This window comes from Erythrolamprus reginae, chromosome 10 (genome assembly GCF_031021105.1).
Source record: "Erythrolamprus reginae isolate rEryReg1 chromosome 10, rEryReg1.hap1, whole genome shotgun sequence".
NCBI classification, from domain to species: domain Eukaryota; kingdom Metazoa; phylum Chordata; class Lepidosauria; order Squamata; family Dipsadidae; genus Erythrolamprus; species Erythrolamprus reginae.
The window spans coordinates 15,518,364-15,542,622 of record NC_091959.1 but is presented as its reverse complement, the minus strand read 5'-3'; the positions used below and the strand labels follow the sequence as shown (position 1 = coordinate 15,542,622).

Below are 24,259 nucleotides of genomic sequence, written 5' to 3'. Positions count from 1 at the left end.
TACTGGAACGTTGCTATCATGTTACCCTAGTCCTTCTTTTCTCTAGGCTACCCATACGCTTATGTTTGGTATGAATGTGTTGTTTGGTTTTTTAAATAATGGTAGGGTTTTATATGTTTTTTAATATTAGATTTGTTCTACTATAATATTGTTTTTGTTATTGTTGTGAGCCGCCCCGAGTCTTCGGAGAGGGGCGGCATACAAATCTAATAAATAACATAAATAATAACATACCTAATTCCTGCAGTTCTTCTTCTTCTGTTTTTGACTCCAGGCCCTTGATCGTCTTAATTGTTCTTCTTTGCATCCTTTGCATAATTGCTCTTCTTTGCACTTTTTTCCAAAATCTCAACATCTGTTTTGTAATGGAGTGACCAAAACTGGATCACATCTGGTGATGTTTCCTAGATAGAAAGATAGAAACATAGAAACATAGAAGTCTGACGGCAGAAAAAGACCTCATGGTCCATCTAGTCTGCCCTTATACTATTTTCTGTATTTTATCTTAGGATGGATATATGTTTATCCCAGGCATGTTTAAATTCAGTTACTGTGGATTTATCTACCACATCTGCTGGAAGTTTGTTCCAAGGATCTACTACTCTTTCAGTAAAATAATATTTTCTCATGTTGCTTTTGATCTTTCCCCCAACTAACTTCACATTGTGTCCCCTTGTTCTTGTGTTCACTTTCCTATTAAAAACACTTCCCTCCTGGACCTTATTTAACCCTTTAATATATTTAAATGTTTCGATCATGTCCCCCCTTTTCCTTCTGTCCTCCAGACTATACAGATTGAGTTCATTAAGTCTTTCCTGATACGTTTTATGCTTAAGACCTTCCACCATTCTTGTAGCCCGTCTTTGGACCCGTTCAATTTTGTCAATATCTTTTTGTAGGTGAGGTCTCCAGAACTGAACACAGTATTCCAAATGCTTTAACTTGGGGAGAATTATCTTTTGGATAAAGAACTTCAGCAAACATTATGCAGAACCAAATACCTCTACCTGGTCAGATTGACAAAGGACCCTCTTTATTGACCTGTTCCAAGAATAAATTAACTTCATGGGAAATAATAAAAACATCATCTTTGGATGGGATTATTTAAACCAGTGTTTCCCAACCTTGGCAACTTGAAGATATTTGGACTTCAACTCCCAGAATTCCCTGGCTGGGGAATTCTGGGAGTTGAAGTCCAGATATCTTCAAGTTGCCAAGGTTGGGAAACACTGGTTTAAACCACTGAGACCAATATCTTCTTCTGTGTAGAATCCAGGTCTTCTTTAATTCTCTTCCTGGATGGGAAGCTTAACTAACTTCAGAACAATTACATTTTTCTTTGGATCCTTTTATTATATTATTTTGCTTTCCCTTTTTTCCTTTTCTGTGTGATCTTGACCCAAAGACCATTCTTATTAGTCCACTTTTGATTGATGTGGTATTTCCATTGGGTGTTGAGAAAGAAAAACCGATAGAATAATGAAATGGGAAATGCAATAGCTTCAGTATAGCTTGCATTTATAGTGTGTTTAGAAACATAGAAACATAGAAGATTGAGGGCAGAAAAAGACCTCATGGTCCATCTAGTTTGCCCTTATACTATTTCCTTTATTTTATCTTAGTATGTGTTGTGATTCAGCCTGAGGCTCCTCAGGGACCGGCTGGATCTCTGCCGGATCCATGCCCAGAGGAGGAGGACAGTGAACAGGAGGGGGAGGACCAGGCAGACGGGGGAGAGGAACGTCAGGAAGAGGAGGAGGGAGAGCAGCCTGAGACCTCCGGGGGGGGGGGGGCTCTCCCCAGCTAGTAGCCTGGAGTCATTGGATGTAGACGCACAGGCTATAATAGACATGAGGCAGCGACGAGCAGCTCAAAGACGGGGCCAATTAGAAATGTATTTCCATCCCTGAATTGGCAACAGCTGGGTTTGGGTGTGGTTCTCCTCAGCAGGGTTGAAAAGGCAGGCCCGCCCTTACAGTCTTGTGGAGAGTTATCAATTGGGAGTCCTGTGACCTTGCTTCGATTCTCGGCGTCTCTGATCTTGGCTTGTGGCCTAGAAGTCTGGAAGACTTGGGGGAGGCGTGGGTTTTATTATCTCCAGCGTTGTTTTTGCCAGCAAGAATCCTGTTTTACTGCCTGGCCTTCGTGAAACCTCTGTGAAGCTTCATAGTGTTCCTGTCTGTAAGAACAGTTTTTGTTACCTGTGTTTGCTTTGAATTATATAAACTGCCTTTGCTTTTTACCAGTGTGTCTGGATACTCTTTTTGGTTGGTGTTGGCGTCTGGGGGGACCCAGACAGAACATTATGGATATGTGTTTATCCCAGGCATGTTTAAATTCAGTTACTGTGGATTTGCCAACTGCATCTGCTGGAAGTTTGTTCCAAGGATCTACTACTCTTTCAGTAAAATAATATTTTCTTATGTTGCTTTTGATCTTTTCCCCAACTAACCTCAGATTGTGCCCCCTTGTTCTTGTGTTCACTTTCCTATTAAAAACACTTCCCTCCTGGACCTTATTTATCCCTGTAACATATTTAAATGTTTCGATCATGTCCCCCCTTTTCCTTCTGTCCTCCAGACTATGCAGATTGAGTTCATTTAAGTCTTTCCTGATACGTTTTATGCTTAACACCTTCCACCATTCTTGTAGCCCGTCTTTGGACCCGTTCAATTTTGTCAATATCTTTTTGTAGGTGAGGTCTCCAGAACTGAACACAGTATTCCAAATGTGGTCTCACCAGCGCTCTATATAGAGGGATCATAATCTCCCTCTTCCTGCTTGTTATACCTCTAGCTATGCAGCCAAGCATCCTACTTGCTTTCCCTACCGCCTGACTGCACTGTTCACCCATTTTGAGACTGTCAGGAATCACCACCCCTAAATCCTTTTCTTCTGAAGATTTTTCTTTGGTTCCTTTTATTATATTATTTTGCTTTCCCGTTTTTCCTTTTCTGTGTGATCTTGACCCAAAGACCATTCTTATTAGTCCCCTTTTGATTGATGTGGTATCTCCATTGGGTGTTGAAAAAGAAAAACAAATAGAATAATGAAGTGTGAAATGCCATAGCTTCGGTGTAGCTTGCATTTATAGTGTGTTTCTATAATAAGGTTTATTCTCAGCACCGTTTTTGCTTCAGACAGATTTTATAATCTGCCCCAGTAATGAACACATTCATGGCTTGCTCTCAGTCTCATTGAGAGAAAGCCATGAAATTTCTGTGCACTCTGGAAGCCCTTTCAAGACAATAATTTGAGATTTCTGTTTGCTGTGGAAGTCTTTTGAAGACAGTAACATTTATTTTTGCAGGAATCCCCTTGGGCTAACGGCTGCAAATATGAAAACTACTTATCAGGCACCTGAGAGGAATGAACATAGCAACTATGGAAACTAAGCACATTTCCTGCATGCTATAGAAAGAGGGCCATCTCCCCCAGGTGCCATTCTATTGATGACAAGGGCTTCAGCTGACAGGAAAACATGTTTTTTTGTTGTCAGTGACATAGGATCCATCGGGTGGGGGATTGCCTTTAAGAAAGTGACACATAGAATTTATTGTATAATTTCCTTAAACTGCCGTATGAATCTCAGCGACCAGTTAGGTCCCATAGAGTTGGCCTTCTCCAGGTCCTGTCAACCAGACAATGTCATTTATTTATTTTATTTATTTGTTTGTTTGTTTTGTCCAATACACAATAATAATAGAGGATATATACGAGTAGAATGTATCAAAGAGAGTATAGAAGAAAAATAGGAGTAAAATATAACTAGAGGAGAATAGCAGAAAATATAAGAGATATAATGGATAGAAGTCTCCGGAGAGGGGCGGCATACAAATCTAAGTAATAAATAAATAAATAATAAATAAATAAATAAATAGAAGAGATAGAAAAAAAGATATAGGAGAGACTATAGGAAGTGGATGGTAGGCACTCTGGTGCACTTATGTACGCCCCTTACTGACCTCTTAGGAACCTGGTGAGGTCAACCATAGATAGTCTAAGGGTAAAGTATTGGGGGTTAGGGGATGATACTACGGAGTCTGGTAGTGAGTTCCACGCATTTGGTGGGATCTAGGGGAAGAGCCTTCTCTGTGGTGGCCCTGGCCCTCTGGAATCAGCTCCCCCCAGAGATTCGCACTGCCTCCACCCTCCTTGCCTTTTTTAAGAATCTTAAGACTCATTTATGTCAGCAGGCTTGGGACAATTAGATCTCAGGCCCCCCTGGCAGATAAATGTTATGTATGACTGAAGTCTGAATGTGTACAAGTGATTTTTAAAATATTAGGGACTTTAGCTTAGTTATTTAGTTAATTAATTGGATTTGTCATTGTATTTTTTTTTGGGGGGGGGGGGAGTTTTTTATTTTTCTCCACTTTTAAAAAATGCAATATCATATACTTTCAATCTTCAATACAATACAATAAATTTACATTTATTTTCGGTATTTATCATCTAACAATATGCTACTACCTTTACTTTAATCACCTGGAAAACTTTCATATAAACCTTTCAATATCGTTATACAAACTCACAACTGTATTTTATTGTTTTTTACTATATGTTATAAGCCGCCCCGAGTCTTCAGAGTGGAGTGGCATAGAAATCCAATCAATCAATCAATACAATCAAAACAAACTTGTCTATTTAAATTAATACCTAAATCCACAAATAATAGTTTGCAAAGAGGCATGGCATGGCATGGCCCAATGGCTTCCCTGGAGCTGGGGTAGGGGAAAAACACCCTCCCCATTCTTCCGGAGGTTCTCTGGAAGCCAAAAACATCCTCCCAGAGCCTCTGTGCAAGCCAAAAATCAGCTGGCAGCACACACATGCACGTTGGAGCTGAGCTAGGGCAACAAATCATTTGCCAGCAGATATGGCTCTGCATGCCACCTATGGCACCCGTGCCATAGGTTTGCCATCACTGGAATAGAATAATAAATGGGATGCAATGGAACAGAACAGGGAATGGAATGGAATAGAATAGAATAGAATAGAATTCTTTACTGGCCAAGTGTGATTCGACACACAAGGAATTTGTCTTTGGTGCATAAGCGCTCAGTGTACATAAAAGCTATAAGTGATAGATCCATTCCCTTAACAAACCTTAGATTATTACTCACCATTATTACTGGTACTCACCATTGAAGAATATACTTAATGATCCTGGTATTTATTAACATAATTATTTATTAACAATAATTTGGCGATGACGTATGACATCACGGGCGGGGAAAACCCCGCGAAGTATTTTTTAATTAATTTTTTTGAAAAACCGTGGTATAGCCTTTTCACGAATGTTGGACTTGCGAAAGTCAAGGGAGCACTGTACTTTGTAATAGGCATCTCTCATGCCTTTTTCCTAAGACTTCGATTTTCTTTGCTTTTTTTCCGTTGCATTCACTTCTGATTTAATAAAAGTGACCTTTGAAGTTCAAAATGGACTCTGAGTTTTACTTTCCTAAATCCTGAGCGAAGCAGACCTGACAAAAGCAATCTCTTTGCAGAGCAGGTATCGTTTGAAAGAATTGTGTTGAAACAACCTGATAGAGTCTAATCAAGAAAAGAATGCAAGAAAGAAGCTTATCCTCTCTTTATACCAGATTGGTAGAATTACGAATAATACCAACAAATCAAAAACAAAGCAGTTTTTAATAGAGGTTTTTAACGTTATCCCTTAGTCTGCAGCCTGGCAACAGTTAGCAAAAGCTCATTGAATGAAGGGTTCCTAACTTCCTGGCAAGGAATCTAATCTATTTTTGTCCATTTTGGACAGGTGGATATAGACAAGACCGGCGACACACGGCTTATAGAACTCGATGAGTCCCACAAGAGCGAGCACACCGTCTTCGTAACACCTCCAGAGATTCCACACCTGCCCAATGGAGAGGAACTCCCCTATCAATACAGGTAATTCTGGAGACCTTTCAATAATAATAATAATAATAACAACAACAACAACAACAAAACAATAACAATAAATTATTGTTATTGTTATCATTATTGTTATTATTATTATTATTATTAATTAGATTTGTATGCCGCCCCTCTCCGAAAACTCGGGGCAGCTCACAGCAACGATAAACAATGTATTAACAACAGTCTGGAGGACAGAAGGAAAAGGGGGGACATGATCGAAACTTTTAAATATGTTAAAGGGTTAAATAAGGTTCAGGAGGGAAGTGTTTTTAATAGGAAAGTGAATACAAGAACAAGGGGGCACAATCTGAGGTTAGTTGGGGGAAAGATTAGAAGTAGTGTGAGAAAATATTACTTTACTGAAAGAGTAGTAGATGCTTGGAACAAACTTCCAGTAGACGTGGTCGGTAAATCCACAGTAACTGAATTTAAACATGCCTGGGGTAAACATATGTCCATCCAAAGATAAAATGCAAGAAATAGTATAAGGGCAGACTAGATGGACCAGGAGGTCTTTTACTGCTGTCAATCTTCTATGTTTCTATGGCTAAAACCCCCTATAATTTAAAAAAAACCAGACAATACTACTCAATCACAACCATACATAAATCTTACTAGCCACAGGATCCGTCAATTACCCCTTGCCTGGCGACATAGATAGGTTTTCAAAGTCTTGCGAAAGGCGAGGAGGGCGGGGGCAGTTCGAATCTCCAGGGTGGGGGGGAGTTGATTCCAGAGGGCTGGGGCCGCCACAGAGAAGGCTCTTCCTCTGGGTCCCGCCAGATGAGATTGTTTAGCCGAAGGGACCCCGAGAAGACCGACTCTGTGGGACCTTATCGGCCACTGGGATTCGTGCGGCAGAAGGCGGTCCTGTAGATATTTCAAGCCATCCATTGAAATAAAGGTGCTTTTTTCAAGAGGCAAATGGACGTCCTTGCTTTTCTTTGAAGACGTTTCGCTTCTCATCCAAGAAGCTTCTTCTGTTCTGACTAGGTGGTGGGGAACGGAAGGATTCACACCAGTGTTCCCTCTAATTTTTTGGGGGGGTGGGCGGAAAAGTATAGTGTCTGAGTGGCAGTCCCTTTGGGACTGGGCGGCACAGAAATAATAAATAAATAAACAAACAAACAAACAAACAAAAAACCCACGCTGTTTTGCCTCAGAGAATTTCAAAATAAAATACTGTACTGTGTGTCTATAACAGTGAGCTCATAATAGGGCAACTCTGTCAATATCAAAATGCCACTTCAATAGTTCAGCTAGTTTCAAACTAGATTTTGATTTTCTTTCTCTCTTCCTTACTCCCATTCTTTTTCTTTCTCTTTTCCTTCCTCTCTTTTTTCTCTCTGTTCCTCTCTCTTCCTCTCTTCCTCTCTCTCTCCTTCCCTCTCACTCTTTCCCTCTCGGCTTCTGGGCAGGTTTGGAAAACTCTGAGTTGATGATGATTTTTAAGTGAGCGATTGCTCACTGCTCAGCTTAGAGGGAACTATGATTCACACTCCTTGCAGACCGCTGGCCATTTGCATCCTTTTAGAGAGTCGTTGAGGCCACTTGCAGATATATCTGTGCCTGCAGTCATCTGAGTAGTGCAACTGGGTGGGGAGCCTTCTTGGCAGAAAACATTCCAGCAGCTTTCTACCGCTGAGCGATTTTCATTCATGTCAGTTTCCTTCGTCTTGATTGCAATCATTTCAGTGGGTTTAAATGGGCACATTTTAGTTATGCATGGATTTGGGACAAGGATATTTCTCCTGTGTTTAAATGCATGTAGAAACAGCTCCTTTTATAATGTCAGCTTTAGAAGTTGGAAGCGAGCAGTGTCAAATGAACAGTGATCAGGCTGCAATCACATACAGTAGGTTTATACCAGCCTGAATGACTGCGGAATATTCTATACTGAGCGTCATTTCGAAAGAGGTTTAAAATTTCAGCACGTAGCCTTTCTAACATTTTTTTTAACTTGAGCTCTAAAAGCCTTTTCATTGTACTTCAGCAACAGCTAATGCGTCTCTCATACAATTAAGATAAAACACATGTAATGAATTTAATTATCTGATGTCCCAGGTATTTTTTCCCCTGTTGCTTTTCACCCATTCGGAGACTATTTTTATCCATTATCTAATTTTCTCTACCAAATGAATCTACTGTTTAGTATCGATTTTCATGGGCTATTGTTTCTGCTAGTTCGTTTAAAAACTAAATGAGCTTTATCAACTGCATTCTTAAATGTGGTCAATACTAATGAAGTTGTCAGTCCAACTGATTAGCACATGAAAGAAAACAACCCATCCTGGTTAAATAATAGAGCCGGGGTGGCGCAACAGGTAGAGTGCTGTACTGCAGACCACTGAAGCTGACTGTAGAGCTGTAGGTCAGCGGTTCAAATCTCATCACCGGCTCAAGGTTGACTCAGCCTTCCATCCTTCCGAGGTGGGTAAAATGAGGAACCGGATTGTGGGGGCAATTGGCTGGCTCTGTTAAAAAGTGCTATTGCTAACATGATGTAAGTCGGGCTGAGTCTAAGGAGAAGGGCGGCATAAAAATTAAATAAATAAATAAACTGAACACAGTATTCCAAATGTGGTCTCACCAGCGCTCTATGCAGCGGGATTACAATCTCCCTCTTCCTGCTTGTTATACCTCTAGCTATGCAGCCAAGCCTTCTACTTGCTTTCCCTACCGCCTGACTGCACTGTTTACCCATTTGGAGACTGTCAGAAATCACGACCCCTAAATCCTTCTCTTCTGAAGTTTTCGCTAGCACAGAACTGCCAATGCAATATTCAGATTGAGGATTCCTTTTGCCCAAGTGCATTATTTTACATTTGGAAACATTAAACTGCAGTTTCCATTGCTTTGATCACTTATCTAGTAAAGCTAAATCATTTGCCATATTACAGATGCCTCCAGGAATATCAGCCCTATTGCATACTTTAGAGTCATCAGCAAACCGGAAGTTGGATTAGAAGAGGTCCTTTCCAACTCAGTTATTCTGTTATAATCAGATACTGCCTTACTAAGACTTTGGGGAACAACTGTCAGAGATAACAGTATAGCCTTATCAGTGTTTGAGGTTCAGCAGCCCAAGAAAGTCAATACAATACAGTTTGTATGTCAATGCAAAGCTCTGGATTTCAGGATTTGGAAGTGTTTCGTTCCAAGAGAAAATGTATATTGTATAACGTATGGGAAAGTTGAACCATAAGAAAAACGGAGCACCAAAGAATTGAGGCCTTTGAACTATGATGCTAGAGAAGACTCCTGCGAGTCCCTTGGACTGCAAGGCCATCAAACAAGTTAGGAGATCAGCCCTGACTGCTCTGTAGAAGGCCAGATCCTGAAAATGAAACTCAAATACTTTGGCCACCTAATGAGAAGGAAGGACTCGCTGGAGAAGAGCCTAATGCTGGGAACAATTGAGGGCAAAAGAAGAATGGGACAATAGAGAATGAGTTGTCTTGATGGAGTAACTGAAGGAGTCAGCGTGAGCTTAAATGGACTCCAGAAGATGGTAGAGCAGTGTTTCCCAACCTTGGCATCTTGAAGAGATCTGGACTTCAATTCCCAGAATTCCCCAGCCAGCGAATGCTGGGTGGGGAATTCTGGGAGTTGAAGTCCAGATCTCTTCAAGTTGCCAAGGTTAGGAAACACTGTGGTAGAAGACAGGGAAGCCTGGAGAAATGTTGTCCATGGGGTCACGACTAACAATTAACAACAACAATAATGTATGAACAATAACATATGAACGAAACATACTTTTTAGAAATAAGTACATCGGGGTTTTTTTTAAAAAAGAATAACTAAGTAGCAGCCCTTCTCAGGAACTTTGTGGTTTCCTATAATAGATGAAGTAAAATGTAGTCCACTTAGGAAATAAAGCATTTTAGACATGCTCCAGATGTTTTACTTTAATGGCAAAGTATGAAAAAGCCTTCAGGAGTTTGTTGAGTAAAAGTAAATAAAAGTATGCTTTACTCTTTTCCAGCTACAATGGATTTCCGGTACTAAAGCAAAATTTATTTGAGCAGCCAGCCGGACTTCTAACAATACAAAACAGCAAATTGTCTTCGAAAGTCAGCAGCCCGAACAGTCCTTTGCCAGTGTTTAGAAGAACAAAACAGGTATAATCTATGTGCTTGTGGCATGATGCAGCGTTAACAAAGGTGAAAATAGAAATAACAAATTAGATGTCCATAAAATCTCATGGGATTATCTAGCTTGTCTGGATAAACTGCTTGAAGAAAATTGTAAATGTCATTTAATTTCCTTACACCATTTTATCTAGGCAAGCTATTCCACTGCAAGAATCCAAAATGCCATATTAAGACAGATGATTTTTTTTCTTTTTCTAGGTTATATTATAGTGGCAAATACAAGCATTTTTCTGGAAACATTTGTACAGTGATACCTTGTCTTACAAATTTAATTGGTTCCGGGACGAGGTTCTTAAGGTGAAAAGTTTGTAAGACAAAACAATGTTTCCCATAGGAATCAATGGAAAAGCAATTAATGCGTGCAAGCCCAAAATTCACCCATTTTGCCAGCCGAAGCACTCGTTTTTGCGCTGCTGGGATTTCCCTGAGGCTCCCCTCCATGGGAAGCCCCACCTCCGGACTTCTGTGTTTTTGCGATGCTGCAGGGAAATCACAGCAGGGAATCCCAGCATCGCAAAAACAAACGCTTTGCTGGCAATGGAAGTCCGGAGGTGGGGTTTCCGAGTGAAGGGAGCATCAGTGAAATCGCAGCATCGCAAAAACACTGAAGTCCTCGAAACCCCACCTCTGGATCTCTGTGTTTTTGCGATGCTGTGATTTCACTGTGGCTCCCCTCGCTGGGAAACCCCACCTCCGGACTTCCGTTGCCAGCAAAGCACCCGGGATTCTTGCGCTGCTGGGATTCTTCTGCTGGGATTCCCCTGCAGCATCACAAAAACATGGAAGTCCGGAGGTGGGGTTTCCCATGGAGGGGAGCCTCAAGGGAATCCCAGCACCGCAAAAATGGGTGCTTCGCTGGCAATGGAAGTCTGGAAGCAGGGCATCCCCAACGGCGGCGGTGGGTTTGTAAGGTGAAAATAGTTTGTAAGAAGAGGCAAAAAAATCTTAAACCCCGAGTTTGTATCTCGAAAAGTTTGTATGACGAGGCGTTTGTAAGATGAGGTATCACTGTACATATGTCCTAGTGAATAATTTTGATCCTGTATAAGCATTTCATCTTTCTCAGGGTCTAAAGTCAATTTTTACTTTTCCGGTTGCAAATATATTAGCCGTGGTAGATTCCTTCCTTTATTTTGCAATTCTTGTTGTGCCTTTAGTCTATTTCTTGAGATGTATCATGTCAACATATGTCATCAGATCTTTCTTGCCATCACTGCCTTCGAAATCAGAAGTATTTGACAGTAATGCTAGTGGTAAAATAGTTGGATTTTTCCTTGCCTCTTTATGTCACTTCAGATCATTGTCTTCTTTGTGCCTTTATATCATCAATATCTGTGCAAACCATTGGCTAAATCTGCTCTTTCTATAGTTTATATTCTATAAATAGGAATTTTTATTCATTGGGGAATCATGATAAATGGCATGCTTCATAATATAATCTGAAATTAGGAAAATCTTCTCCCTTCTATGACTTGCAAAATTTGAATCGTACTCTTGTTTTTCCCCATTCAATATCAATCTATTAATTGTTCTTTGCCAATTCTGCTACTTGTCTTAATCTGGGATTTGATTTGGTGCCATTTGTAATAAATTCATCTCAGGTAATACATTTATTTTTATTCCTGCTGTAAATCTTAGACAGGAAAACATTAACCATTTCCATCTTTCAATGTCTTATTTTATTTCCTTCCATAATTTGTTACAATTGTTTTAAAATATGTCTCTATTACATCTCATCAAGCAAAATCCTAAACATTTCACTGGATCTTTTGTTATATCAGACTCTTTTTTTCACAAAGTTTTTTCCGTGGAAATTAAGTTTTTGTATTATATTTGATTGATCTTATATCTGGAAAAGCAAACAGCATCTTTAATTAATTTCATCAACTGCAATGTGGAGTTTTATTTATTTCTAATACTTCATCTTTTGCATAACATTTAAGATATTCCTCTCCTTTTAATTTCGACTTTGAATTATCTATTTCTTCATATACGTTTTTTAGATCTTATTGTCCAAGATTCAAAGTGACCAAGATTCAAATAACAAATTCTTGTTGAATGCTACCCAGAATTTATTTTAGCAAGCAGCTATATAAATAGGATATATAAGCAAGCAAAATTTGTAAGGCCAGATTCCAAAACTATGATTCTTAAGATACATGTATTAAATTTCAGTAACTAGAGAAGTATGCTAAGGAATAAAGTATTACTTTTAAAAAGTTAATTTTAGAACAAAGGATAGGATTAATGTATATACTTTATTAGAATGGTAGAACAATGGCAAAACAAATAAGAATTAAGATGATGATGATGATGATGATGATGATGATGATGATGATGATAATAATAATAATAATAGTAATAATAATAGTACGAAGGTCTAAAAATTGAGCTGCAATGACTCTGGCATAAGCCAGTGAAAGTGGTCCCAGTGGTACTTGGCACACTGGGCGCAGTGCCAAAGGATCTCAGCGGACATTTGAAAACCATCGGAATTGACAAAATCTCCATCTGTCAATTGCAAAAGGCCACTTTACTGGAATCGGCAAACATAATTCGCCACTACATCACGCAGTCCTAGGTGCTTGGGAAGCGCCCGACTGGTGATGAAATACGAAATCCAGCATAGTGATCTCGTTTGTTGTGTTGTATTGACATAATTTTTTTAAATAATGAGTTTTTAGATATTTTTTAAATACAGTGATACCTCATCTTACAAACGCTTCATCATACAAACTTTTTGAGATACAAACACGGGGTTTAAGATTTTTTTTGCCTCTTCTTACAAACTATTTTCACCTTACAAACCCACCGCCGCCGCTGGGATGCCCCATCTCCGGACTTCCGTTGCCCGCGAAGCACCCATTTTTGCGCTGCTGAGATTTCCCTGAGGCTCCCCTCCATGGGAAACCCCACCTCTGGACTTCCGTGTTTCTGTGATGCTGCAGAGGAATCCCAGCAGTGCAAAAACAGGTGCTTTGCTGGCAACGGAAGTCTGGAGATGGGGTTTCCCAGTGAGGGGAGCCTCAGTGAAATCGCAGCATTGCAAAAAACACAGAAGTCGGGAGGTGGGATTTCCCATGGAGGGGACCCTCAGGGGAATCCCAGCAGCGCAAAAACAGGCGCTTCGGCTGGCAAAAGGGGTGAATTTTGGGCTTGCACACATTAATTGCTTTTCCATTGATTCCTATGGGAAACATTGTTTCGTTTTACAAACTTTTCACCTTAAGAACCTCGTCCCGGAACCAATTAAGTTTGTAAGACAAGGTATCACTGTATTAGATTTGTTCATTGTGCACTGTTTTATTGCTGTTGGGAGCTGCCCCGAGTAGAGGGGCGGCATACAAATCTTATAAATAATAATAATAATAATAATAATAATAATAATAATAATAATAATACAAATCTTATAAATAATAATAATAATAATAGCAACAACAACAACAACAACAATGACAAAAAATGAAATTGATAAATTGGATGTTAAAATGAGGTGCATCAGAGGTGTTGCAAGACCTAATCCTGCCATCATCAAGCTCTCTGCTTCCAAATGTCCCAAGCAAAGATTAAAGGTTTGTGGTAGATTTTAAAGAGAAGCCAGGACTCTCCTTCACTTGGTATTATGATCTAATCTCACATTTCCCAATATTTGGGGAAATGGGAGTATTTGGTCCATTATTCACAATAACCCTGGTGCTGCAGCTGTGATTAACGTCTACCTTTCTGCTTCTCTCTGCAGGAAATCAAGTCTGCGCACAAAATAGCCAAGAGATATTCCTCCATCCCCCAGATGTGGTCCAGGTGTTTGCTGCGCCATTGTTACGGCCTGTGGTTTATCTGCCTGCCTGCTTACGTCCGTGTTTGCCATTCCAAAGTGAGGGCCCTGCGGACAGCCTATGATGTCTTGCGCAAGATGCACACGAAAAAGATAGAGCCACCGGATGAGGTAAAGGGATGGGCTTCCTGGCAGGTGAGGCCATTGACAAGTGGGTTGGCTTTCCAAGAGTGAAAAAATAACCACCATCTATCTCTCCCTCCCTCTTTCTTTCTCTTCTCCCTCTCTTCTCTCTCTCCTCTTTCTCTTCTCTCTTCCTCTCCCTCTCACCCCTTCTTCTCTCTCTCTCCTCTCTTCTTTCTCCTCTCCCTCTCTCTTCTCTCTCTCTCTTCTCTTCTTTCTCCTTTCCCTCTCTCTTCTCTCTCTCCCTCTCTCCTCTCTTCTCTCTCTCTCCCTCTCTCCTCTCTTCTTTCTCCTCTCCCTCTCTCTTCCCTCTCTCTCTCTCTTCTCTTCTTTCTCCTTTTCCTCTCTCTACTCTCTCTCTCCCTCTCTCCTCTCTTCTTTCTCCTCTCCCTCTCTCTTCTCTCTCTCTCTCCTCTCTTCTTTCTCCTTTCCCTCTCTCTTCTCTCTCTCCCTCTCGTCTCTTCTTTCTCCTTTCCCTTTCTCTCTCTCTCTCCTCTCTTCTTTCTCCTTTCCCTCTCTCTTCTCTCTCTCTCTTCTCTTCTTTCTCCTTTCCCTCTCTCTTCTCTCTCTCTCCTCTCTTCTTTCTCCTTTCCCTTTCTCTTCTCTCTCGCTCTCTCCCCTCTTCTTTCTCCTTTCCCTCTCTCTTCTCTCTCTCTCTCCTCTGTTCTTTCTCCTTTCCCTCTCTCTTCTCTCTCTCTCTCTCTTCTCTTCTTTCTCCTTTCCCTCTCTCTTCTCTCTCTCTCTCTCCTCTCTTCTTTCTCCTCTCCCTCTCTCTTCTCTCTCTCTCTCTCCTCTCTTCTTTCTCCTCTCCCTCTCTCTTCTCTCTCTCTCTCTTCTCTTCTTTCTCCTTTCCCTCTCTCTTCTCTCTCTCTCTCTCCTCTCTTCTTTCTCCTCTCCCTCTCTCTTCTCTCTCTCTCTCTCCTCTCTTCTTTCTCCTCTCCCTCTCTCTTCTCTCTCTCTCTCTTCTCTTCTTTCTCCTTTCCCTCTCTCTTCTCTCTCTCTCTCTCCTCTCTTCTTTCTCCTCTCCCTCTCTCTTCTCTCTCTCTCTCTCCTCTCTTCTTTCTCCTCTCCCTCTCTCTTCTCTCTCTCTCTCTTCTCTTCTTTCTCCTTTCCCTCTCTCTTCTCTCTCTCTCTTACTTTTGGTCAGGTATGCTACCGGGTCTTGATGCAGCTCTGTGGGCAATACGGTCAGCCTGTCTTAGCCGTGAAAGTCCTGTTTGAGATGAAGAAAGCTGGCATCGATCCTAATGCCATTACCTATGGTTATTACAACAAGGTAAAATTAATATTTGGGATTAGATAAGATGGAAATACCAGCTCACTCTCCTGCATTTGATTAGCCCTTGTTTCCCAAGTCAGTTCAACATTCTTGCGATACTCCACATAGGCTTATCCCTACTTATTTATATAATGCATGGTTAACATCCATTTAATGTCATTGCAGGCTGTTTTGGAAAGTAGTTGGCCATCAAGCAATCGGAGTGGCTACTTCCTGTGGACCAAGATAAGAAATGTCATTTTAGGAATAACCCAGTTTAAAAGAGTTCTAAGGAAGCAGCCCGCAAATGGCATTCACAAAACTTTTTCTGGTAAATCATTCATGTGTGTTTTCTGGTTTGAAGTTCTAGGAATGCTTGTACTTTAGGCTACTAGAATTACAAGAAATGTTTTCACATTGGTAATGATTCCTCTGAGGCTAAATAAATAAATAACATACTAGCACGATGACCATGCTGAAAAAAGAACTGATAGCAGCACTATAGATTGCTCGTACATTAAAGTTATTAAATATTAACAGCTAGTAAAAATGACAGAACATGTCAGTGTAGTTAGTGCTCTAATGGAAACATGTGTCATTCAAAGAAACATGGACATTAATACAAATCTTGAATGCAGCAAACGTTTGGGACTAGCCTGGGTCTGAATGTTGCAAGACCACTACCGGCCAGTCTCCAACCTTCCCTTTATGGGGAAGGTTGTCGAGAAGGTGGTGGCACTCCAACTCCAGCGGTCCTTGGAAGAAGCCGATTATCTAGGCCCTCAACAGTCAGGATTCATGCCCGACTAAAGCACAGAAACTGCTTTGGTCGCGTTGATGGATGATCTCTGGCGGGCCCGGGACAGGAGTTTATCCTCTGTCCTGGTGCTTCTTGACCTCTCAGCGGCTTTCGATACCATCGACCATGGTATCCTTCTGCGCCGGCTGGAGGGGTTGGGAGTGGGAGGCACTGTTCTTCAGTGGTTCTCCTCCTATCTCTCCGGTCGGTCACAGTCGGTGTTAGTGGGGGGTCAGAGGTCGACCTCAAGGTTACTCCCTTGTGGGGTGCCTCAGGGGTCGGTCCTCTCCCCCCTTCTATTCAATATCTACATGAAACCGCCGGGTGAGATCATCCAGAGGCATGGTTGCCGATAAATATTAATGTCCACTTCCTGTTTCTGTACTTTTTTATTTTTTTATTTTTCTGGTTTCTGTTGAAGCTGATGAATCCTCCTTGAATAAATTAAAGGCAAAACCATCAAAGTCTTATTAGCGGTAATAAATCAAATTGTAGCAGTAATAAATCAAATTGTACCATTACAGAAACTGGAAACTTAATATAGAAAGATTAAACAAATGTGCAGTATGGATATAAAATTAAGGTGGCAGGATTCTGTATGTTGAATGGAATGAATAGAATAGAATAGAATAGAATTTTATTGGCCAAGTATGATTGGACACACAAGGAATTTGTCTTGGTGCATATGCACTCAGCGTACATAAAATAAAATATACATTTGTCAAAAATCATGTGGTACGACACTTAATGATTGTCATAGGGGTCAAATAAGCAATGAAGAAGCAATATTAATAAAAATCTTAGGATATAAGCAACAAGTTACAGTCATACAGTCAACATGGGAGGAAATGGGTGATAGGAATGATGAGAAAAACTAACTACCATGGATTGTATTAACAAAATATTAAATACAATATTTGCAATAAAACGGGGCAGAAGTGATAAGAAAATAGATGGTTGCACATTAATAGCTAGCAACCAGTTTCTGGAAAACAAAGAACATCGGGAATTCTAGGAAAGGCAAAATAGACCACAGGCTTCAACTGTAGAGTTTATAAATGTATTTATTCATCTCTTAGAATTTTATCTATATTATTGATTGAGTGCCCAAGGGTGCTTACAGTAATCATTAAACAGAATTTTTGATACACTTGAAACTTTCAAATTTAATTGAAGCATAACTTAAATGAAGAGTAGACAAGTGAGGAATGACTTGAAAGAAAGGACAAATCCACACCTAGAGCAAAAAAGAATAGCCATGGGGTAAAGATACTATCCAGGTTTGGTGAACTATGGCCCCTTTATGACCTGTGGACTTCAACTCCCAGAAATCCTGGGCCAGCTGGCTCAGGAATTCTGGGAGCTGAAGTCCACAGGTCATGAAGAGGCCATCGTTCCTCACCCCTGCTATAGGCAGTCTTAATTAAAGTAGGTACAGGTAGTCTCTAAGTTATGACGGTAATGCACCCAGCCAATAATGGTCATAAGTTGTGATGGTCATAAAACAAGTCTTAATGTGACGAGACCTAGATTTTCAACCGTTTTGTTGTTGTTCCTTTTTGCATTGTTTGTTAAGTAAACCCTGTATTTTCAGCATTTTTGCTGAAAACTGGAAGTTTGGCACTGCCGAAAGAGCTGATTCTACAAGGAATAATTTTATGAGCTCTACTTAATTAATTTCATCTCAATTTAATTGAAATTCTATGGAAATCAAATAGATATCTGATCCTGGCTCTATTTAGAGCCTTAAATGAAATCTTCAGTCTGGAAAAAAAGGAACATTGTCCTGATTTAGAGGCCCATTCTTTTATTAAATTTCAGCTATGGCACAGGTCCCCCCCCCCCCACTTTATTTGGGGATTTAGGTTGCCCTATTTTAAGATAGGGTTTGTCCTGTTTTTAATTTTTGATTTTATTTGTTTCATTTTAATAGGGGACCCTTCTGATCTCTTATATAAGTTGTCTAAAGAAGCAGTTAAGCAAGGAAAAACAAACATCCAGAAGAGCATTGACCCAAGAGATGAGAAAAAAGAGAGCGACTCGAGTTCCTGTATGTACCAAATGCAATCAAATTGAATTTGATTTTTTAAAAAATACTCAGGATTGATTTGTTTTAATTCCAGCCGTGCTTGATTTTGCCATCTTGTTTAAAGGTTATTTTACCTTGAAACTTTAAAAATCATTTTTTTCCTCCATAAATCACTTAGTTTCCAATAGTGGTCTTTCCAGGTACCCAAGCAGAAATTTACAGGAAAAGCTAAGCTAGATTTCATGTTAGAGGTAATCCTCGACTTATGATCACAATTAAGTTCAACATTTCTGTTGTTAAGCGAGATAGTTCTTCAGTGAATTTTGCCCCAATTTAACTCCTTTTTAAAAAAAAAATAATGTTTATTAAATACTGACATTAAAAAGGGGAAACAAACATAACAGAAAAATAGCAAAATACATAATATAGTGTAAAATTAGTAGAACGTAACAATACACACGCACACACATATATATATTGCAGAACATAAAAATGCAGTCAAAAAAGAAGAAAAAACTTCCTCCCTTTTCCAGCACATTAAAAAAACAGGACATGAAATTGACTTTGAAAAAACTAAATTACTTTCCAAAACAGGACACGTATATAAAAGAATAATCATGGAAGCCATAGAGATAGAAAAACACCCCCTCTGTATGAATAAACGTGATGACACATCCCGCCTACCAGAAATTTGGAAACCAGACCTAAACAAAAAAACATATCATAATCACCACCATGTCAATCCTTCAACTAAATGTGATTCCACCAACCAATCAATTCATTAAAACATAGCCACCCAATCTATTTGCTACATTCAAACCAAATCTCCACTCCCACCACTATTTATAAGGAACAAATGGCAGTTGCAAACAAACTATATCTACAGCAGCACGAAGCTTGCAACTTCAGACCTGATGATGGTGAATGTGATTTCACCGAAACGTCGCATAGACATGCAAAATATTACACGGGGCAAAACCCGAACTCAGAACAATCTACATATATGATAGGAAAGAAAGGAGGGAGGATGGGGGTGTCTGCAACATAGCAGACACTTTAGAGCTGTAAGACTTTATGGTGCGAAGGAGTAGTAGGTGTGAATAAGCATATATCTTAAGTGTAGTTAATAAGAATTCATAAGTATATGTATCAATGAGTCTCAAATGCTATAGATGTTTTGACTATTCAGGATCAACTAAAAATGTAGATTGCAGAATTTGATATCTATCTTCAGGTTGTCCTGATCGATATCGTTTAATACTAAATCTTTTTAAATCCCCTTGTTTTTTAAAAAAATATTCAAATGCATATTGAAACCAATCGGGTATGAGACATTGTGGCTTCTGTTCATAGACGTTGCTGATATGCTAGTCTCAATTATCACATTTTATTGATGGCGTTTTGGGCTAAGGTTGGTTCCCGTAATCAGGCTTCTCCTCAAACCATATTTGCTGACATTCCAGGCTCCATATAAATCAATGGTTGGTAATAACGTAGTTTAAAAAATAAAAAAATAAAAAAATAATAAATTGAGTATCTTCAGCCTTCGATTAAGAGTAATCAATTCAATTTAGGGTTTTCAATCAATTTCTAAAAAATTCTGATGCATTTTTGTTTCCATATAGTGTCTGAAATTGAAAGTGGGAAAGGAAGTGGCGACTGCCTCCCTGCGTTAAATTATCAAAATTCCACCTGTGTCAAGCTCGGCTCAAGGATTGTTCGGGTTAATGATACAACTGGCAAAATATCAGATGCGACAGGAGACAGGACTATAGGTAAACTGATGCATCTGAGAGTTCTTTCTAAGCGTGGGTGAACTTTATTGATATCTGACTTACTTTACATTTCCCTTGCTATTCATGAATGGTCATTTTTTCCTGAAAACTGTTGTGGCCGGTTGACCACTGGCCCCTCCAGCAGCCCTCAAATAGTCAACAGCCTCCAGGTCTGGAGGTGGCTGATGGAGAAGAAGACAGCTCGGTCCAGTGTATTTGTATTTTGTATTTGTATTTATTAGATTTGTATGCCACCCCTCTCCGAAGACTCGGGGCAGCTAACAACAATATAAAACGACAATGTAAACAAATCTAATATTAAAACAACCTAAAAAACCCCAATTTAAAGAACCACTCATACATACAAGCATACCATGTATAAATTCTATAAACCTAGGGGGAAGGGAAATTTCAATTCCCCCATGCCTGACGACAGAGGTGGGTTTTAAGGAGCTTGCGAAAGGCAAGAAGGGTGGGGGCAACTCTGATCTCTGGGGGGAGCTGGTTCCAGAGGGTCGGGGCCGCCACAGAGAAGGCTCTTCTCCTGGGTTCCGCTAAACGACATTGCTTAGTCGACAGGACCTGGAGAAGGCCAACTCTGTGGGACCTAACCAGTCGCTGGGATTCGTGCTGCAGAAGGCGGTCCTGGAGATATTCTGGTCCGATGCCATGAAGGGCTTTATAGATCATAACCAACACTTTGAATTGTGACCGGAAACTGATCGGCAACCAATGCAGACTGCGGAGTGTTGGTGTAACATGGGCATACCTTGGGAAGCCCATGATTGCTCTCGCAGCTGCATTCTGCACGATCTGAATTTTCCGAACACTTTGAAAAGGTAGCCCCATGTAGAGAGCGTTACAGTAGTCGAGCCTCGAGGTGATGAGGGCATGAGTGACTGTGAGCAGTGAGTCCCGGTCCAGATAGGGCCACAACTGGTGCACCAGGCGAACCTGGGCAAACGCCCCCCTCGCCACAGCTGAAAGATGTTTCTCTAATGTGAGCTGAGGATCGAGGAGGATGCCCAAGTTGCGGACCCTTTCTGAGGGGGTCAATAATTCCCCCTCCCCAGGGTTATGGATGGACACTGAGTGCCTGACACTCAGATGGCCAGAAGGGAGAGGAGAGGAGAGGAGAGCAGTGGAAATCTATGAGCCGGTCCTTGGGGTGGAAGAGCCACCACTGCTAGCAAAGCCCCATCCTAGCTCTGGGGATAAAAGGCAGGGGGTGGAGATGAAATGAGCCGGGGTGGCGCAGCAGGTAGAGTGCTGTACTGCAGGCCACTGAAGCTGACTGTAGATCTGAAGGTCAACGGTTCAAATCTCATCACCGGCTCAAGGTTGACTCAGCCTTCCATCCTTCTGAAGTGGGTAAAATGAGGACCCAGATTGTGGGGGCAATAGGCTTGCTCTGTTCAAAAGTGCTATTGCAAACATGTTGTAAGCCTCCCTGAGTCTAAGGAGAAGGGCGGCATAAAAATCAAATGAATGAATGAATGAATGAATGAATGAATGAATGAATGAATGAATGAATGAATGAATGAATAGATGTGTCAGACAACTATTCATCTTCCAGCTGCACTGACTTGTTAGCTTGGGGTGAGAGAGAGAGAGAGAGAGAGAGAGACTGATGGGGTTGCTGACACTCCTAAAAAAGGAATCATTGATTTAACTTCAGAGGGTTTGTTGTGTTTAAGAGCCGGGTCAGAACAAAAACCATCATGAATTGAATAGAAAAAGAAAGCTTGCACCCTTTCTATTTAAAAAAACAACAACAACAGCAAAAGCCAGTGTGCATATTAAAGGGGTTGTGTGAGTCTGCTGGAGTTTTAGTAACTTAAATGCAATATCCTTGGATCCATCCCCCCTTCCCCTTCCCAGAAACTTCTGCAGGATTGCTCTTCTCTTCTTTTGACAATATCAATAAACCGGGAGTCACGAAGGCTGAGAAGCTGAGAAACAAGCATTTAAATGCAGCTGAAACGGAACACAAACAGGCCGTTTGGCGCAATCGGAAATTGAGCGGAGATGCTCTAATGGAGCTCATGAAGAACCAGATCAATCAGGACGCCAGTCCTGAAGAAATTATGGAGAAACTGGGCGTGGATGCCAAGATCCTCTCTAAAATGTTTGAGAAAAGAACGAGGCCGAAGACTCTCGACCTCCGACCGGCTGCTTTGGAACCTGCTCGGAAGAGCAAACTGGAAAAGGAATCCAGCGATGAAGACGTAGTCTACGAGAACGGTCTTCTCGTGGACAAGACCGAGTCTCCGGTTATATTTGATTTGGAAGACCTGGATAACGAACCTGTCCCGCAAATGAAACCTGCGAAGCCGATGCATAAAAAGCCAAAGAAGATTCAACGGGCTGTGAGCGTTCCGGCGAAGACCGTCGAGAAGGTCAACGTTGAAGCTGGGTTTGATCCGCTCTCCTTGCTGGCAGCTGAGACAGCAGGGCAAGGGGAGGAAGAGGAAGAGGAGGAGGAGGAGGACAAAAGGGTCTCCACCCCGTCGGCAAGGCGTGACTTAGCCGAAGAGATCGAGATGTACATGAATAATATGAGCAGTCCCTTAACAAGCCGGACCCCCAGCATCGACCTTCAAAAGGCCTACAGCGACAAAAACCCCAACAAAAAAAGCCCAACCTTAAGCCAACCGTGCCGAAGGTCAAGCCTACCTCAAAACTCCCCCAGGTCGATCGTGCTCCCCAAATCCAAGAGCTACCAGGTGAAAAACGAAAGAGGAAGGGAGCGGCTTTGGTCTTCCCCCGTGTTCTCGCCCAACAATTTGTCAAGGGGACAATCTCAAGACATGGGCAGGGCAGTAACGCTCGCCTCTCCAACCTCCTTCAACCTGGACACGCTCCTGACCCCGACTTTTGACGTTCTGAAGAGCAGCATGTTTTCTGCAGGGAAAGGGGTGGCGGAGAAGGCCAGCAGGTGGTATTCCAAGTTCACCACCTACGCGGCAGCATCGAAGGTAAGGCTTTTGAATAATTGCCGTGAAAGTACATAGTTCAGCAAAGATTCCGCTGTGGCTACTTCTTACCCTTCTTCACCCATTGATGGCTCAGAGTTTGTTCTGTCGGGCTCTCTGTTAGAATCCTCCCAAAAATTCACAGGTACAAATTTCAGACACACCACACGTTTGAAAATTCAAAACAATGTTCTTTATAATGAAAATTCACTTAAACCAAGCCCTCTTTTGGTATAGCAAAGAGCACTGGTCTCCAAACAAACTGGTAATTTGTACACGTCCCTTATCAGTTCTGAGATACTTAGCTTGCAACTGTGAGGCAATTCACAGTCCTTCTTCTTTCAGAAAGTGACACACACTTTGCTCTGGTTTAGTTTCCAAGGAGGGAAAAATCAGCACACAAAAGGTCAAAGTCAGTAAAGCAGTCACGAAACACAACGATCAGATAATCCTCCACAATGGCCAAACCCACAGGCTGCTATTTATAGCAGGTGGCCTCATTTTCTCTGATAATAATCTCTCAGTTGTTGTTGCCTATGCATCGCTCTCCGCATGCGTGGCTGTATCATTAACTCTTGTTCTGAATCCAAGGAGGAGCTAGATAATTGATCTCCTTCTGAGCTGTCTGCCACACTCTCCTCCTCCCTGTCACTCATGTCTTCTTGGTCAGAGGAGCCTTCATCATCAGATTCCACCGGGGACAAAATAGGCCTGCAGCATGTGGATGTCTCCCCCACATCCACAGTCCTTGGGGCAGGAGCTGGGCCAGAGCTAACCACAACAGGGTTGAACACTTCTTCTGCTCCACAGGGGTTGCCTTTAAACAGGGCTGGGCAATAAATTTTGCCATGGGGCCGCATGAGAAATTGGGATGGTTTTAGAGGGCTGGACTAATATAATTAACTCAGTTCTACCCAATACTGCAAAGACCCAGACCGTGCCCTGACCTAAACACTCAGACCCACTCTACAGACCCCTAACTGTTTGCTTTACGGCAACACGGTGCACCACAGTCACTGCGCTGGAGTGTTTGCGGGGTTTCTGTGCTCAGCCGCTCTCGGTAGGAGGTCGGGGTCCGCTCCAGTGCGAGGATGAAAGAGTTCACCGCGTCTGCCGGGACTCCTCCGGTTCCTGCTGTCCTCATGATTCCTCATTGTCCGTCTCTGTTAGGTGGACGCATCTTCACAGCCACGTCACACTTATGGAATGCAACTTCTAACGGTCTCCTTCTGGTCACCTGTTTTCCCGGAAAATGAAAGTTATCCAGCTCTGTCTTAGGACGCAAAACTTATCAGGGCCTCCTGAAAACTTCCCCCCCCCCCCCAAAACCCCCATGCCCTCCCCCTGTTGCAACCGAAGTGTGTGTAGAGAGGTTGACAATAATGTTCT

General features: G+C 41.4%; 1 protein-coding gene across 4 annotated transcripts in view; it reads left to right on the top strand.

Annotated features, from left to right (window-relative positions):
* Positions 1 to 24,259, top strand: part of DENND4A (DENN domain containing 4A) — a 128,883-nt gene that overhangs the window by 76,123 nt on the left and 28,501 nt on the right. For 3 of the 4 annotated variants that reach the window (XM_070762667.1, XM_070762665.1, XM_070762666.1), the window contains exons 14-21: positions 5,780 to 5,913; positions 9,908 to 10,043; positions 13,816 to 14,022; positions 15,182 to 15,310; positions 15,479 to 15,623; positions 18,025 to 18,141; positions 19,746 to 19,895; positions 21,777 to 22,873. In XM_070762667.1, the coding sequence (XP_070618768.1) occupies positions 5,780 to 5,913; positions 9,908 to 10,043; positions 13,816 to 14,022; positions 15,182 to 15,310; positions 15,479 to 15,623; positions 18,025 to 18,141; positions 19,746 to 19,895; positions 21,777 to 22,873 (2,115 nt within the window). The remainder of the gene's footprint in view (positions 1 to 5,779; positions 5,914 to 9,907; positions 10,044 to 13,815; positions 14,023 to 15,181; positions 15,311 to 15,478; positions 15,624 to 18,024; positions 18,142 to 19,745; positions 19,896 to 21,776; positions 22,874 to 24,259) is intronic. The other variant, XM_070762668.1, reaches the window with a different exon arrangement.